This window comes from Echiichthys vipera (assembly GCF_963691815.1).
Source record: "Echiichthys vipera genome assembly, chromosome: 14".
In the NCBI taxonomy this organism is placed as follows: domain Eukaryota; kingdom Metazoa; phylum Chordata; class Actinopteri; order Perciformes; family Trachinidae; genus Echiichthys; species Echiichthys vipera.
Window position 1 is genome coordinate 3,521,272 of NC_139839.1, and position 18,391 is coordinate 3,539,662.

The window sequence follows — 18,391 nt, forward strand, 5'->3', positions numbered from 1 at the left end:
TCTTCTCACTGAATGTTAAACTTTACAGGTGGAAAGGAAACAAGTACGCTCGCTCAAATGCTGTACTTATACAAAACTGACACCTTTTGTTGTCCAAACTGAACCGTCACCTTTTGTCGGTCACGGTTTTACAGCGTTAAATAGAACGAATGCGTCGCAATGTTGGACTGAGACTCGACAGGTGGACGCAAACACACTCCGAACGGATGATAATGTTGCCCTGCAACTGCTGCACGTGTCAATATTGTGTTCACAGCCCCCGACTGGCTAAAAATCCAATCATGCGAGTGAGATCTAATACTGCACAGATGTCAGAGGTCAGGATGGATGGCCCTCTGTCTGATGTCGACCCACTTTGTTCTTTCGCTGTATAAACATGGCCCATCCCGTATTGACAGGGCTTGGAATACCAATTCACTTGGCTGGAGAACAATAGTGACATAGTAACCATCCATTCTCTATCCCAGTGGTTACAACAGTAACAAGCTCTGTGCAAAAACACCTGGTTTCATGTGTATTGGGTTATTACAGTAAAATGATGGAAGCTATTAAAATCTGTGTCCTGCAGAGGACTCATTGACTGCGTTGTGATCAGATGCAGGACAGAATGTTGACTTTAGCACAAGATTACGATTAAATGTGACGTCTTCACTCGCTGTTTGTCCACTACGAGGGTTGTGTTTGCACTCAAGGCCGGGGATTTACATTTTAAAGGATTATTGATGCGCGCGTGTGTGTGTTTTTTAATGATGTACACTCAAGTCGAATGCTCCTGCCAATGCGCTGGAGAATAGCGCGAGGGCTGACAGTGCCGCGCTTCATTATCACGTTAAACCTCAGGGCGCATAAAGGGAGGCAACACAGCTGCAGACACCTTCCGAGTATCTTAAGTGAATCAAAGGGAACAGTAAGTGACGGCGCAGAGCTGCTCTACGCGGACTTCCGCCCACCCGAACAGTTCAAGGCAGAATTTAAATCAAGACGAGCGAGGGTGTGAATGTGAAACAGCGGAGACAACAGCTGGAATGACTATTTAAAGAGTTCATCCCACGCACCGAGTGGGAATGGATTAAGAAGAGTAAGAAGTAAGAGAAGAGATAGGCTCCCCTTTATTTTTCACCACTTATCACTGTATGAATTTGTAATTAGCGACCAAAGGACAGGACACACTAGAACTAGTCTCGAGTGCCCAGCGTGCACTTAAAGACGCAAAAGCAATTAAGTCAACTTCTGCAGGAGCCTTTCACGCACCGGAGCCCATTCATGCTCTTTTTCTTCTCAGCAGGGGGCGGACGAACCGTGAGCTAAGAGGCGCTGTGAGCGCTAACGTTTTTTTCTGTCCTTTCTTTTGTATAAACAGGAAACAATGACTTTCTTTTTTGTACTTTTGTGAAGTTCTTTCACCGACCTTTTTTGCGGTTACAGTCACAACTCCTCTTCATTTCTCTCCTCGCCCAAAGTGGAGGTTTTAGAGGCAGTGAATTAACACCATCAAGAACGCCTCTGCAATAACTGATGCAAGTGGACTTTTGGTAGAAAACTTTAATTCTTTTTTTTTTTCTCGGGCCTTCGAGTAGGGAACGAGTCCTGACCCCAAGTGAAGGAGTTCAAGTACCTCGGGATCATGTTCACGAGTGAGGGGACGATGGAGCGTGAGTTTGGCCGGAGAATCGGAGCAGCGGGGGCGGAGCTGCAGTCGCTCTACCACATCGTTGTGACCAAAAGAGAGCTGAGGAAGGCAAAGCTCAGGATCTACCGGTCAATCTTGGTTCCTACCCTCACCTGTGGTCATGACAGCTGGGTCAGGACCCAAAGAACCAGGTCCAGGTCCAAGCGTCTGAAATGTGTTTCCTCAGGAGGGGGTCTGGAGTCTCCCTTAGAGAGAGGGGGAGAAGTTCAGCATCTGTGAGGAACTTGGAGTAGAGCCGCTGCTCCTTTGCGTTGAAAGGAGCCAGTTGAGGTGGTTCAGGATCATCTGGTAAGGATGAACCCTGGGCGCCTCCCTAGGGAGGTGTTCCAGGCACGTCCAGCTGGGAGGAGGCCTCGGGGAAGACCCAGGACCAGGTGGAGAGATTAGATCTCCACACTGGCCTGGGAACGCCTCAGGATCCCCCAGTTAGAGCTGGTTAATGTGGCCCGGGAAAGGGAAGTTTGGGGTCCCCTGCTAAAGCTGCTGCCCCTGAGACCCCGACCCCGGATGAGCGGATGAAGATGAGATGAGATGAGATGAGAGTTTTCACAGACCCGCAGCTCCCTAAAAACACGACTCAAGCTCTGCTACTTCATGGGGTTTTGCCAGAAGCCAGAGTCATGGATCTTTACGTAAGCCTCTCTCTGATGATATTTTGATGAAGTTTATCAGAGACCAAGCATGCATACTAATTATGGTTTTAATGTGCAACGTGGATATTAAATGTCACGCCAGATTTTGTAAGGCTGAGGTATTAGTTTTACCTCATCGGTGAAATGAGGCTCAGTTGGATTCAGAACAGCTGCTTGGGATTTCTTTATTATTGTCTGATTTAAGCCGGCCAAGTCTGTCATAATACACTTTGGATCAAATCCTATTCATCTATCTTCATAGAAAACACAGTGTAGTTATGCACACACTTGGCTGTAAGTGTGTCCTAAACTTGAGTGCAGACAGAGGACCCTGGATAACTGATGGTGTTGGAGTTTGTTGTGGAAATTCATGCTACTAAGAGGATGACTTATAACTTTTTAGTGCCGCCCTCTGGTTAAATCATGGTGCAACAATGATGTAACTATAATAGACGGCATAGAAAAATGTCATTTATGTGTGTTTTATGTGTTAAAGATTGAATATGGAGAATGAGTGGAACACCGCCATCTAATGTCTCAAGATTGTTGCAAAAAAAAATGATTCTAGCAGTCGGGTTGCCAGGTTGGTCAGACCCGGCCCAGTAGCCTACAGAAGTCCGGAGCCTGTTTGAACCCATCCCCTCGGGCAAATCACACCATAAAAATTAAGTATTACAGAGGAGTCTGGTGGACAGTTACCGTTAGCCGTTGCTGTTAGCCGTTGCTGTAGGCCATTGCTGTTAGCCATTGCTGTTAGCCGTTGCTATTAGCCGTTGCTGTTAGCCGTTGCTGTTAGCCATTACTGTTAGCCGCTGCTGTTAGCCGTTGCTGTAGGCCATTGCTGTTAGCCGTTGCTGTTAGCCGTTGCTGTTAGCCGTTGCTGTTAGCCATTACTGTTAGCCGCTGCTGTTAGCCGTTGCTGTAGGCCATTGCTGTTAGCCGTTGCTGTTAGCCGTTGCTGTTAGCCGTTGCTGTTAGTCGTTGCTGTTTGCCGTTGCTGTTAGCCATTGCTGTTAGCTGTTACAGCTAAGTAAAGATGAAAGTGATCTTACCGATCAAAGTCACTCAGCTGCTCGGACAAATAACCATTTCACCCAGTGCCATCCTACAGTAGCTGCACCCAACAACAGACAACCCTGGCAACCAGAAACGCCCAACACTATTGGCTGCTACCATGGAAACACAACAGGACAGAAAGTCATTGTCAAACCTGCACAAATTTTTTTTAAATATTATTCAGACTTCATACATTTTTTAATGGAAAAGCAAGCTAGTTTGGTGGACAGGACAGTTACCGTTAGCCATTGCTGTTAGCCGTTGCTGTTAGCCGTTGCTGTTAGCCATTGCTGTTAGCCGTTGCTATTAGCAATTGCTGTTAGCCGTTGCTGTTAGCTGTTGCTGTTAGCCGTTACAGCAAAGTAAAGATTAAATTGATGTAACCGATCAAAATCACTCAGCTGCTGGGACAAATAACCATTTCACCCAGTGCCAGCCTACAGTAGCTGCACCCAACAACAGACAACCCTGGCAACCAGAAATGCCAAACGCTATTGGCTGCTACAATGGAAACAGAAGGTGACAGAAAATCATTGTCAAACCTGCACAATTTTTTTTTAAATATTATTCAGACTTCATACATTTTTGTATGGAAAAGCAAGCGAGTTTGCTGGACAGGACAGTTACCGTTAGCCGTTGCTGTTAGCCGTTGCTGTTAGCCGTAGCTGTTAGCCGTTGCTGTAATGCATGTGTAATGTACAGTAATGCACATTCATAAACCTTTAATCATAATGACTCCGTTTCCTTTCCACATTCAAAATGTAAATATATCAAATTACCATGAAAATAAATGTAAGTCCTGTGTAACATTAGCACAGTGTGATTAGAGATTACAAACATAACCTTTAAGCCTGCAGTTGTCTGGAGACCATCTGGCAACTCCGAGGAAATCAAATCCAGTTTAGCAGACAATAAAGGAAACACACAATACACCTACACAGGACGAATCCTCCTGCCTGGCTCATATTAGTCCGGGTGAGCTCAGCAAGCACTTGGAGCCCAGCACTCCTCTCTGAAGCCAGACACTGTGGTCCACAGTCTGTCTACGGCAGAGCTGTATCACACTCCTCATTGAGAGTTCCCCTCCTGTGGGAGATGCAGCAGAAACGCTAAGATGTGGCTTCCAAGAAGTCAAAAGAAGCAAGGTGGAGACCTGGTATTGAACGAGCTCAGGTGGGCCGCAGGAGCCTCGGAAGAAACACGAGTTCAGCATCTTGTCAGGGAGTAACAAGAGGAAGTCAGGAGAACAGAAAGACAGACTCTTCGGCGGAGTGAGAAAAACAAGTGTTGGGCTCTGCGATCATAGCCGAGCTCAGCCTCAGGGCAGCTGAGAGAACCACAACAAACACGTTTATTTATTTATATATTGCAGAACACGGCAGCACTACAGGCAAGCACACTCTTTGCATTTCAGATTTGGTCAAAGATGAAATACAAATCTTCACATTAGGTCACCAGTTAACTACAAATGTACCATGGTTTCTTTCGAAATGAGGAGGAAAGTGTTCTTCGGCACTGCTTTCCAATCAGGATTTCACAGCCTTCCAGGATGTGCAGGGAAATTTCAAGGAATCATTGATTGTTGTTCATTTTAACCAGAAGAGCTCTCTTTGAAAGCAGCAGAGGTGAGGCAGGAAGTGTGGTGTCAGCAGCGTATAAAGTGATTTTATTGGATGAAAAAAAGGGGTTTGTGTTATCGAACGAGTTCATAATCAGCGCTCTGGAAGTCCCAAACCCTCAAACGCTGCTCAGGCATGAGGTCGGGTTGGACGCTTGGGTCAAACACACACCGTCCCATTCGTGTCCCATCTCACGTCAAAGTGAAACTTAATCCCATGACAGAATTTTTTCGGCGGTTTTCACAATGTCTTTCTGTCCTGTTGTGTTTCCATGGTAGCAGACAATGGTGTTGCTGGTTGCCAGGGTTGTCTGTTGTTGGGAGCAGCTACTGTAGGCTGGCACTGGGTGAAATGGAGTTAGCCAATCCTGCAGCTGCTTCGGAGCCTCAGTGAAGGGGGCGTTCTTTGTCCCAGCAGCTGAGTGAGCGGAGACGGGCAACAACCAGAGTCACTTTAGGCCGAGCATTCACTCCATGGACTGAGAGAAAGGAGAGGAACGCCATTCAAACGCACGCCCACATGGCTACGCTTCTCCTTGATCGTTAACATCACTTTCATCTGCACTTAGCTGGAACGGCTAATGCTAACGGCTAACGCTAACTGTCAGTAAAACTCCTCTAATCCTTGTTTTGATGCTGTGATTTTCTGGAGGGGACGGGTTCAAACAGACTCAAACAGACTCCGGTCTCCTGGAGGCTACTGGGCCGGGTCTGACCAACCTGGCAACCCGACTGCTGGACTTATTTTTTGTTTTTTGCGGCTACGATTTTGAGACACCAGGTGGCAGTGTTCTGCTCATTCTACATATTCAACCTTTTAATTGTGTGTTTAAAACGTGATATGTCACGAGTAGGAACGTTGACATTCGACACATCTGATGTTCACACGATGCCGACGTTTGACTTCGGGTCTGACAGACCTGACCTGCTATGAACTAAGTTGTTTGACAAACTCTATCGAAGCAACATGTAAATGTTAATGAAGTGCACCGTGTGGCTTTCCCCTGAGTGCACATGGCAATCTGAAGTAACAGTTTGAAAGCTTTGAACTTTTGCTCCCACGCTGTCCTTTGGTACGGACCGAGCTCTCTGTGGACACACTGCCCACTCACTGCAGTTGTGGTGTAGCTAGTTAAATTTTGGCTCATCACTCGGCGCGGGCGGAGAAGTGATCAGACAGGATTTAATTCAGGAAAATGGAGTGACTTCTCGGTCGGGGGGATGAAGCACTCCTCTCGCACACTCACTTAATACAACTGTTGGTATTAAAACAGCACGGCAGCTTTTAAGAGCCTATGTATCACCAGCATTGTTGAAACACACTCCCTCGGCGCGCGCGTGCTAAATGTGACAAAACGAATCCAAAACAAAATTTCTCCCCACTGAGAATGACATCTCTAGACGCCAAATGGATCGGTGTAATAGCTGGCATTATCATTACATAATGTGCTTAGTGGGATGAAGGGGAGGGGGCGGGGGTAGCGTTTTGTATCTGATGAAGCTGATGGTGCTGCGGCTGCTGCTGCTGCTAGCTTAAACCACCCGGGCTCCTGTTGAGAGACGGCACCAGTAATAATAACCCGTAATGTGAACAGGCTGACAATCTGGCCTGCTGTTGTTAGTGCTGGGTTATTCATAGGGAAACATGGGACACTACAGTGAGTCATTACTACTGCATGACAGCTTGCGGAAAGACTCTTAATAGGATTCTACTGTGCGGGGCACGGCAGCGCTGAAATCACCCTTTGCTTTGAACTGAGCGTTATGAAGCTCAGGGGACGTTTTAAAGTGGTTTGATGCCCGCCCTCTGTTTCAGAGCGGTCTGCAAACGGCTTTTGGTTGGGCTGAGGCAACAGATGGCTCAACACGCACTTCCTCGCCTTCTGCCCCGGTAGGAACACGCTGAGTTTTTCAGGCAGATTATCCCAAAGATCACAAAGTTATTTATACATTACTGCAAAACTGTTTGCAAAGCCAACTTTGGAGAACCTAAAAACAGCATCAGTGTTGATCACTCTGTCTATAGTGTTCCTAAGAGTTAGCATGGAGTTTTGGTGACTTAAAGTGAAATTACGGCGTTAAATCGTCCTTTTTCGGCAAATACACTCATCAAATAAGCCATCAAGACCACTTTTTAAGAAATCTTCATATTCAGAATGTGAACTGTGATGGGTGAATGGGGACATATTAAATTATTCTTTGCTTGGACTGGAAAAACTGGGCTGCCGTTTATTTATTTATTCATTTTTCTGACATGTTCAGGATTTGGATCGTCGCTCTCGCCGGGGCGCAGAAAAGAGAGCAACTTCAGTCTTAACCTCATTAGTCTGATCCCCAGTTTGTTTAACAATCAGTTCTAAAATGATTCAAATTATCTGCACGGCACCACACGGCCGAGCCCCGGAGTACGCTGCTGAACCTTTAAAGAGCGACGTCACGCTGAGTCACGTACTTTACAAAATCCACACACAGTTCTAATCCACATATTTATTACACCCAGAGCAAAGAAGGAAATCAGTTGACGTAGTTGAAGAGTGCCAAATTAAGGGCGCACTCACACTGTCCTTCCGCACCGGGCCAAAACAGGTTTTTCGGGTCAAGTCTAGTGCGTTTGACCAGTGTGAGTGCAACCGCTCCGCGCATAACTGCTGCCAGCTGACCGTCCACAGCCCGTCTGAGAGAGGTGGGCTTTAGTAAAGCGCGTTTGCACATGTACGTGCACGAGCATGCGCATGTGTACGAGCACGAGGCCTACGGTGGTTCTGAGGTCATTTCCTGTGCGCCTGTTGGGACGTAGAAAAAAGAAGGAGGGACCATGCGCGGACATTTAAAACAATGGCGGCGAAAGGTTCACGTTGGTGTGATGCGGAGGTGGAGTGTTTACTGCAGATTTGGTCGATGAAAAGATTCAAAAACAGTCGACAAGACGCACAAAAACTCAGAGGTCTACAGAAAGATCGGGAAACAAAGCCACGCATCGCCATGACGTCATCAATGCGTGTGACGTGTTACGGCGTGATGACGTATAGGCAGCAAGAAGCATTCTCCGAGGCCCAGGTAGTGTGAGTACAAACGGGCCTGGAGGGGGGGACAAGGACCCTAAAGCACGGGGCGCGGTGCAGAAGGACAGTGTGAGTGCGCCCTAAGTGTAGGGAGGAGGGCTGGTGGACCTTCACCTGGAGGACCGGTCCTGGAAGAACTAAGACAAACCACCACTTTTTCTTTCTTGCTATATTATTTGACATAACGACTGTGAAACAAAGCACCAGAAAACTGCAGGAAACACCTTTTTCTGAGGACATTTCTGCAAATAAATCCCTATTACCTCTAAGATTTAACTTCCTTTTTCTGACAGACGATCTTCCTCTGTTTTCCCCTCCTGCTCTGACTGCATCACTGGTTGACAACCGAAAGCAAACACCGCAGCTCAAGCCTTGTGTTGAGGAGACAGCAGCGCTGCCAGACAGAGCGCGACATCTCGGGGGAGACCTGCGAGTATGAATACATTACTAACACACACACACACACACACCCCTCCCCAACCAACCTGCGCACTGCCCGTCAACACGCACAGCTCTGAGGCTTATCTCTAAGGAACACAGGAGCCTGCTCTGTCATGTGGGTCGCACCGGTCGCTCCTCCTGGTCCCAGGCAGGCCCTCTGCACCCTCTGCACCGAGGGCTGCTGCAATAATCACCATATTGCAATAAGCCGACCGCAGGGGGATGGCCGGCAACCCGGTCAACCGGACGCAGCGGCAGGTAAACAAAGGGGCCCAAGCAAATGACTTGTTCTGTCTAAAGGCTGGGATAAGGAACGCGATGCTGCTGAATGAGTGTTTGCATTTTGGATGGGTCCATTTCCATTCAACAAGGGAGCAACGCCGAACCTCTTCCAGCTCAACTCAATTTGATTCCTACAGTGATAAATACGTAGCCTCGTGAGACCATCCTGATCTCTGAGCTCCATTGTATTTCACTCACAGATCAGTCTGGTTTGGTTTTCCCGAGCGAACGCCCAATCAGCGTTGGTTTAGAGGTGGATTGAAGTGAAACAGAAGCGACTGTTGAGTGTTAACAACATGGAGGCTTCCATGGATGTCGATAAAGCCGCTCACTAACTCTGTGTTCTCTGGATCCTTCTGTTGAATCTGGACCGGGCTCCTGAAATTGGGCCTCTGATCCCTAAATTCACGTTAAACACAAAGGGAAAATCTCCTTTACCAACATGTTGTTTCCTTTCTGAGCTTTGCCTCCACGCTGTTAGCACGTCACACGCTTCAGTCATCTGATTGGTTGGTTTGGCCCGTATGTTGGTGACAGACAGATGGTTTATCCAATCAGAAACCAGGATTTTCACCCCTTCCCAAAAGATCTCCAAACCAGAGTTAACGGTTGGATCTGCTGTGAGAATGAGAATCAATCCATCTGGAGGAGTCAAATAAATACATTATGTGCGATAAACGTGCATTGCAGTGTTCTTTAGTCTCGTTTGACCGACCGTCCAATCAGCTTGGTCTCAGCACCTGTTGCCGATAACTACTTGTCCGTAACAGTTTGCAAACTTTGCTTCTGCATGACCTGCATCAGTCTACATACCACATGCAACGTTAGATGCCATGATACGGTGCTCTTGAGCCACCCCGGGTCACCGCAGGGGAAGTTCCTCCACCGTGCCAGATCTAGCTACACCCACTGCAAACAACGGTTAATTGATGTGGCAGTGATCCGGATGTCCAATTGGTTTTAAATTCTACCCCCTCACCTTCGCAGGGGGGCTGGGACTCTTGGTGGGTGATGCACTTTTCTGTTTCAATTAAAATCAAGTTTGAGTCACAATGAATCAGAAAACGCCGCTGCTTATGCAGATTAGCCAGCAGGTTCTTAGCTAGGACTGAGATATCCCTGTGCGATTTGGTACATGAGGGAGAACACTCGCCACACTGCTCCACCCTCCCTCCCTCCTCCTCCTCCCTCCGTCACCCCACCCCAAGAGGAAGCACACAGATACTGGATCAAGTCCCACAGGACTGCGAGGAGCCAATTTGGGGCAGCACTGTCTCTTTTAAATTACAAACAACAGGAAGAAGAAAGCTCCTTGCTCTTTGGTTTTATGCAGCAACAACAGGGCGAAGGTTAGTTTCAATCATGCGTCAGATATAAAAAGTGAGACAATAATACAATTTCAGACTGAAGCTGCTTTTTCATTCAGAACACGGTGTTGTTTTGCCACACTGCCGGGACGGAGACGCTAGTTTACACCTGAGAGTGAATCATATATGTGTGTATATATATATATTTATATATATGAGGCCAGAAATGATCAGATCAGCCTCAAGTGTGTTCAAACTTTACCAACCCTTGCAGATGAGATAAAGTGGGAAACACAAACTCAGCTGATAAAGCAGGAGAAAGTGGTTACACAATGTTCTCCTTGTGAGCTTGTTGCAAGTACAAGCTGCTATGATGTGTTCTCGGATTTCATAGCATATAATTAAAGCAAGGCAACTTTATTTGTAACGCACCTTTCATACACAAGGCAGACTCAAAGTGCTTCACAGCACAACACGTCATGAATTAAAATGCATTACAGAAAGACAATGAGAATAAAAACACAGACAATAACAAAAACAGTGCAAAGATTTAGCAGAAACTATGATGAACGTAAAAGTGTTCAGTCTATTTTTAAAAGTGATCAGAGTGGCTGAAAGGAAGTTGATTCCAGCTGTTTGTTGCATAATGACTGAAAGATGCTTTCCCTTGATTTGAGTTTACTCTGCGAACCACTAACAGACTCTGACAGACTCAGAGGATCTCAGTGATCTAGAAGGCTTATGCAGTGGGAGCATATCAGTGATATACTCCGGCCCTGGACCATGTAGTGATTTAAACGTGAGCAGGAGGATTTTGAAATCAACTCTCTGACGTACAGGAAGCCGGTGTAATGATTTAAGAATTGGTGTAATGTGCTCACATGTTTTGGTCTTTGTTATAACTCCAGCAGCAGCGTTCTGAACGAGCTGTAGCTGCCTGGCCTCAGCAATCCTTTGCCCAACAGCAATCTGAGATTTTTGCTGCGTATTCTAGGACTTATTTGTCATTATCATTGTCCACGTCTCGCAGGCCTCTGCTGACCGTGGTGGCGCCTGCTGCCGTGGTCCTGTGTGCAGGCCTCTGCTGACCGTGGTGGCGCCTGCTGCCGTGGTCCTGCGTGACGCTTCCTGCTGCTACTATCACTGTTACTCATGTAAAATATCATTAGTTTTATACATTAATACATTTGTAGCCATAAAATTACTTGGGTGCATGGGGACCAGAACTCATCATTGATCATATTTACCATAATAAATATTATAATTTTCATATTCTGTAACCTTAGCTATGCTTGTTTCTCCTATTCTGCTGTTTTAACTGCCATAACACATAAGTCATATTCACATTACTATAGATATTATTATAGTTACTGTTACTTTTGTGGTCGCTTGCATCTCTGGGACTTTCTGTCTGTCTGTCCTTGTCTCTCTCTGTCCATCTGTCCGTCTTTTCTCTCTCTCTCTCCTTTTCTTCCTCTCTCCGGTGCAGACAGATGTGCGTCCTCCACAGAGCTGGGTCTGTCGTTATAGTGAAGGTTTTCGTTGCCACCGTTCTCTACGGGGGAAATGTTGGGTCTTTGTAAATCATAAATAAGTCATAGAGCGTGGTCTTTACCTACTCTGTAAAGTGTCCTGAGATAACTTTAGGTATGGATTGGCGCTGTAAATCAAATTGAATTGAATTGTATTCCTTAAAACTAATTTCTCTTCATGTTTTACAAGTAGATGGAAAGCAGCAGTGGAAGCTTCCTTTAACCAAAGGAAAGAAATCAGTTTAGCCTTCATCAAAACACACGTCTTATGGCTGCGATGAATATTGGCACAAACCGTTTCATACTGCGTGACTATCAGAGGCCGACACCATCGTCTATCACCTGTGCTTTGCTTTGACTTTCCCTGCATCATGTACAGCAGGTCTTCACAGGTGACTCTATGATGCTCTTACTTAAAGCGCACTGGTGCCGCCGCAGTAGCATTTTGTTTATTTCTTCTATTAAACTCCTCGGGGGGGAGCAGCAGCAGCAGCAGCAGCAGCAGCAGCTTGGGATTGTTTTGGACGTTGCATCAGACTCAAACAGCCATTTATTTATTTACACCAGTGCCTGCCTTCATTAGACACATCGACTGTAGGTGAGGAGGATGATAAGCATGCATATTACTCAGACTTTGGATGACACATCCAATGTTTTTATTTACAGTTGATTGCTACCATAGTTACTCTGGTGCTCCTTCCTCTTTTTTGGGGGGGGAAGTGGAGTTGACGTGCTAATTATCTTGCATCACTGATGACTCTTCAGGTGATTGTGAAATCATTAAGATGATGCTCCGGCAGATGTTTGCGTCTAAGTGCCTTATTAGCAGGGAGGATGGAAAGGAGCCGAGGTTGCAAACGTCTGTGTTTGCATAAACCTGCAGTGCGACTGACGCTCAACTGACACTTTCACAATAACTAGCTGGGCACCAAAACCAGTGTGATACCGATACAGTAATCAAATGCATGCCCCAGCATTGTAAAATACCTGTTGCATACAGCCAAACACAGGCAGCTGCTGAGTCTTGGCTGGATGAACTTGCAGTGGCGCCCACTTCTGCTGAGGCTGACCTCAAAGGGTTCATACTGTTGCACTTTGTTGTGCGTACAAAAAGTAAAAGTAAAAGGCGAGCACTGAGGAGAACACTTGACCTCTTTACTCTTCCGGATCGACTCCATCCGTAAGTGGTGAGTCAAAGAAGCCACTTTTGGGGTCTTGTTCCTACGATAATAGCGGGCAAATGGTTAATGGAGAGCACTTATGCAGTGTTGTGCTCTTCTACCTTAAAGGATGAAGCACTTCACTTTATTTGCCTTTCATTCATCCATTCACACACACACACGCACACACACATGCACACACACACACACACATGCACGCGCTGGCTGGCCTGACCATAAGGGACAATGTGGGTACACTCTGACACGTAGACGAGAGGAGGAATTGAACTGCCAACCCTGCGACTAATGGAAGAGCTGCTCTACCTCCTGAGCCGCAGCTGACTTAGACTGCATTGGATTTATCTACTGCATGCCTGGCTGCACATTCGAGCAACAGGTAGTAAGCTGACGACAAGATTTGGGAACTTCTAACGCTAATTAACACCGACATCATCAGACAGGTTTAAGGAACAGTAAGAGCAAGTGTCCGCGTGGCACCACGTCTTTTTGTTACCAATGAGGAGAGATCGTGTGCAGCCGCTTCCAGTTGAAAATCCCGGCTACGTAGAGGTGTAATCCTACTCCTCTACGCAGGCACCACCCGTCGCCTGCGGCTAAGTGGCACACTCAAATGTGAGAAATAGACGGCAACAGAAAAATCGAGTCATATCCGATCAGAGCAGCCTAGTTCGAAAGTCCGATCTGAGTTTCGTGAGCCTGCAGACTGGACGCTAACGCAGTCAGTCACCGTCTTAAACCCGCCCCACAAGACTGGAAATCTGTCCGAAATGGGAGAGGGGCCAGACGTATCTCTGCCACAACAACTAAAAACAAGTTTTGGCACCTGATTCTCCCGGCTCAACATGGATTTCTTACCTGGTTCACAGATACTCAGCTGACAGTAACTGGAAGTGTCTGAGCTCTACCACATAGGCCAAAGAGAACTCTTACCACAGATCAGATGCCGGACTGAACAGAAAATAGCTGCTGTCTGATTTAGAGTTAGCAGAGAGAGGGCTATGCTAACTGAGAGGGACCAGAAGTTTCACTTTGCAGTTGATGACATAAACAAACAAAAAGGCTAACCCCCCCGCAGCACTTTGAAATACCTTGATGCTGAAAGATGCCACACAAATAAACTGGCCTTGCCTCAGAAAGTCATATCTGGCTGCAGAAGTCAAGTCCCTCACTAATCAAGGACTGCTCTCAGAAATAAGGAGAATGCATCCCTCCATCTCTTTTCCCCCCATCGTGTAAAATCCTGGTTGCCTGGCTGAGGTTATAGAGCAACATCTGCCAGGCCTGACCTGCCTCTGCTCCCTCCCATCCCCCCTCTTCCTGTCCAGTTCTGGATTAGAGATGGCGTAAGCCCCCCATCCATGGATTAACTCTGAGAGGCTGCACTGCTGTCACACGTTAACCTGCGATCACAAGTCCCTTGTGACGAGGACACTCGCCACGAACCTCTAGAAAGGGTCGTCGCGTCACGGTCCGAGGCAAACGCACCGTGAAGCGACTGTCTGTGTTTGTGCACCGCTGTAGACGGGACAAGTTCAGAGGCAACGAGATGCAAAAACAGAGTAATTACACAAATCCCTGAGGTTTGGAAGAAGCATGCAGCGGCTTTTGTTTTGCCGCCATGTATACTGGAGTCCTCAGCACCGGCGCAGACGGTCGTCGTATCATCTGCTGCGAGTGAAAATGGTTTTGTAGGATGTGGAAATTGTCTTCTACCTCTTTGACTTGTTATTGCTCCAGTGCAGCCCGTTCATCCATCATCCACTCCAACCCGTTGGGTTAAAGGAATGACATTCGGCGGAGGCTTCCTCAGAGGAGCCTCCCCTCTGTGATGGAGGCAGATAAGGACACGGAAAACAGACCGACAGACAAACAATACGCTCACACAATTGATGGAACTTCGCCACCAGTCAACACATGAGCTCACGGCTGCAGTCAGACTCCGCTGAGCGCTAAAGCTGCGGCTGATGAGGAAGCTTGACCGGGAAGCCATTTATCATTCAGCCTAGTGAGACTGATCGACAGTACAGACCGACACCGGGAACATGAAAAATGCACACATACAAACCGTATTGACACTCACACACACACACACACACACACATGTAATCTGTTGCTCCAACACAATTGCACATATCCTTTCAGCTGGATGTGAGCAGAGGAGGAGGAAAGGAGGAGCTGTAATCTTTGCAGCAGCAACAGTTGGCTGTCTTGTCGACTGAGAGGGAAAGAGTTATCTGCGGCACAGAGACACACAGCACACGTGCACACATGCGTACACACACGCACACGGCAGGTGTTTTGAGATAGAAAGAGATGGACGAGGGGGGTGGAGGGGGGCGAGAGAAGAAAAGGTGATGGATAAAGCCACGAAGCCACACAGCTGGAGGGATGCCTGGCAACTGGTGGCAAAAATGGAGATGCAGTAATGAAGGAGGTAAAGAGAGAGAGAGAGAGAGAGGGAGAACTAAAAGGGACAGACACGTGAAGACGTGTTGAAGAACGCCGTGGTAAAAAGACAAGAAGGGTAACCATCACTCACTGGAGTCATCTGAGTCGTATCCCTCCACGTCAGGCTCCTCGTCCCTCTTGGTGGCCTGTAAGGAGGCGGAGGCTCCGGCACAAGCCCGGTCCGGTTTATCCTCATTGGGCCGGTCACTTTCGGCGGCGGCGGTAGCAGAAGTGGCGGCCGACGAGGAGGAGGAGGAGGAGGAGAGGGAAGAGCACGGGGGCCCAGCGTGGCCCGCTTGCTGGGGCGCAGCAGGGGGGAGGCCCCGCGGGTAACGTGGGAAGTAGTCTGAGATCTGCTTGATGGGCTGGATGGGGCCAGGGCACACGTCAATGGCCATGTGCTCCTGGATGCTGATGGTGGGTTTCTCGCCTTTGCGTTGTGTCATGCATGCGGTCCAGCCCGGAGCCTACTACCCAAAACCAAAAAAACTGAGAAAAGAAAAAAAAAGGGGTAAACAGACCCACCCCCCTCGTCGTCCTCCTCCTCTACTTGCTTCTCTGAAAGAGGTGGGTGTTGTGCAGGGTGGGAGCTGACGGGTGCACAGGTCCAGGTGATCTGTGGATGTCACCACACTGGTCTACATGGAGATGTGGAAGCTGCTGCTGCTGGTGCTGCTCCTGCTCCTGCTGCTGCTGCTGCTGCTGCTGCTGCTGCTGCTGCTGCTGCTGCTGCTGCTGCTGCTGCTGCGTCTTCCAGCGCTGTCCTCAGACCCAGACCATGCTGTCTGACAGCCTCACACACACTACTACCTACCCTCCCGCTCTCTCCTCTTCCTATATCCCCACACTGCCCACGTCTGTGCTGCCTATCTGAGAGAGAGAGAGAGAGAGAGAGCAGAGAGAGTGGTGTGTGTGTGTGTGTGAGTGTGTGTGTGTGTGTGTGAGGGAGAGGGAAGGGATTAGCGAGGAAGGAGGGAGGGATCAGCTGATGTCACTGCCTAGCAACCAAGCGGTAAACAGGAACCGTCGGCCGAGGTGCTTAATTATGATATTAACCCCATCCATCTGTCAGTGGGAGGGAAGATCCAGCACCGCGCCAGACTAATGCGCGTGTGTGTGTGTGCATGTGTGTGTGTGTTACCTCTAGTGCTATGTTAATCTGGTCAATGAGCCGTGAATCCAGGATTTTCAGTCGCACACATGCACATTAACAAGTTCAGTTCTTGCTTCCTGAGAGCTGCCACTCGCGTTATTTTAGATACATCTGTGATTTCAGCGTTCTCGTAAAAGTTGGTGTAGCCTGGAAACCAGGGATACGTCTGGCCCCTCTCCCATTTCCGACAGATTTCCGGTCGTGTGGGGCGGGGTTAAGACGGTGACTGATAGCGTTAGCGTCCAGTCTGCAGGCTCACGAAACTCAGATCGGACTTTCAAACTAGGCTGCTCTGATCAGATATGACTTGATTTTTCTGCTGTCATCGATTCCTCACATTTGTGCCACTTAGCTGTAAAATGAGAAGTTTGTGACCCGGCAGAACCGCTGTTTGGTGGCTGTGATTGGTTTTAGGTCATGTTTAATAGCTCCGATTGGTTGTAGCTCTATCCAACTGCGTCCCTCGGGCCCCAAAATGCGTCATACATCTGTGATTTCAGCGTTCTTGTAAAAGTTGGTGTAGCCTGGAAACCAGGCGCATCTGCCAAACTTGTTTTTATTTGTTATGGCAAAGATACGTCTGGCCCCTTTCCCATTTCGGACAGATTTCCAGTCTTGTGGGGCGGGATTAAGACAGTGACTGATAGCGTTAGCGTCCAGTCTGCAGGCTCACGAAACTCAGATCGGACTTTCAAACCAGGCTGCTCTGATCAGATATGACTTGATTTTTCTGTTGTCGTCGATTCCTCACATATGAGTGTGACACTTAGCCGTAGGCGACGGGTGGTGCCTGCGTAGAGGAGTAGGATTACACCTCGGGCACGGTCATGTTCAACTTGAAGCGGCTGCACACGATCTCTCCTCATTGGTGCCGAAAGTTTGTGACCCGGCAGAACCGCTGTTTGGTTGCCATGATTGGTTATAGGTCATGTTTAATGGCTCCGATTGGTTGTAGGTCTGTCCAACTGCGTCCCTCGGGCCCCAAAATGCTTCATGCCGCCCCTGCCTGCTGCCTCTGTTTTTCTTTTTCCGCTCCGCTGGTACACAGACTCACACACACATACCTTCATTCATCCTTTAATTCATGCACAATTTCCCTGTGTACCCATTACACGCCCTGATGTTATCGCACGTTTCTTAATTGCTCACCACCTGTTACTATTTTTGTGGATGTGGGTGGAACACTGTCACTCTTGTGTTAATATCGCCACGTTTCACTGTGACATTGAGACCGTGACACAATGTCTTGTAGAAGCTGCACCTCAGGTGAGACCTTTATGTGGTTACAACACCTGCCCTCTCGACGTACGTCGGCGTAAATCAAAGACTGACTAAAAGAAGTAGAAAAGAGTTTTCAAAGCCTTGAGTTTGGCATTTTGGCCGCTGCCATCTTGTTTTTTTAATTATATATATGGAACAGAGGGTGGAGCTGTGAAAGAGTGAAGGGTAGATCTGATGGACAAGACAAAGCTGTGGTAGCGTCAATCACAAGGTAGCCCCGCCCTAAAGCATCCCCTGCTTTCTGGTCTGTTTGGGCGCACTCACACTGTCCTTCCGCACCGCGCCCCGGGCTTTAGGGTACTTGTCCCCCCTCCGTCTCCCCCCGCGCCCCAGGCCCGTTTGTACTCGCACTACCTGGGCATCGCGCGAAAGCTTCTTGCTGCCTATACGTCATCACGCCGTAACACATCACATGCACTGATTGACGTCGTCGCGATGCGTGGCTTTGTTTCCAAATTCCTGCAGTTTTCTGGTGATATGTTTCACAGTCGTTATGTCAAATAATATTGCAAGAAAGAAAAAGTGGTGGTTTGTCTTAGTTCTTCCAGGACCGGTCCTCCAGGTGAAGGTCCACCAGCCCTCCTCCTCCCACTTAGGGCGCACTCACACTGTCCTTCTGCACCGCGCCCCGTGCTTTAGGGTCCTTGTCCCTCCCTCCAGGCCCGTTTGTACTCACACTACCTGGGCCTCGGAGAATGCTTCTTGCTG

The 18,391-nt window shown here is 48.0% G+C and overlaps 1 protein-coding gene across 1 annotated transcript in view; it reads right to left on the minus strand.

Moving 5' to 3' along the window:
• The window catches only part of doc2b (double C2-like domains, beta), a gene marked incomplete at both ends in the record, with an annotated part of 143,949 nt that extends 128,254 nt beyond the window's left edge, over positions 1–15,695 (minus strand). The window contains one exon of the mRNA XM_083927169.1: positions 15,341–15,695. Coding sequence (XP_083783295.1) covers positions 15,341–15,695 — 355 coding nt within the window. The remainder of the gene's footprint in view (positions 1–15,340) is intronic.
• Positions 15,696–18,391: the final 2,696 nt, after the last annotated feature.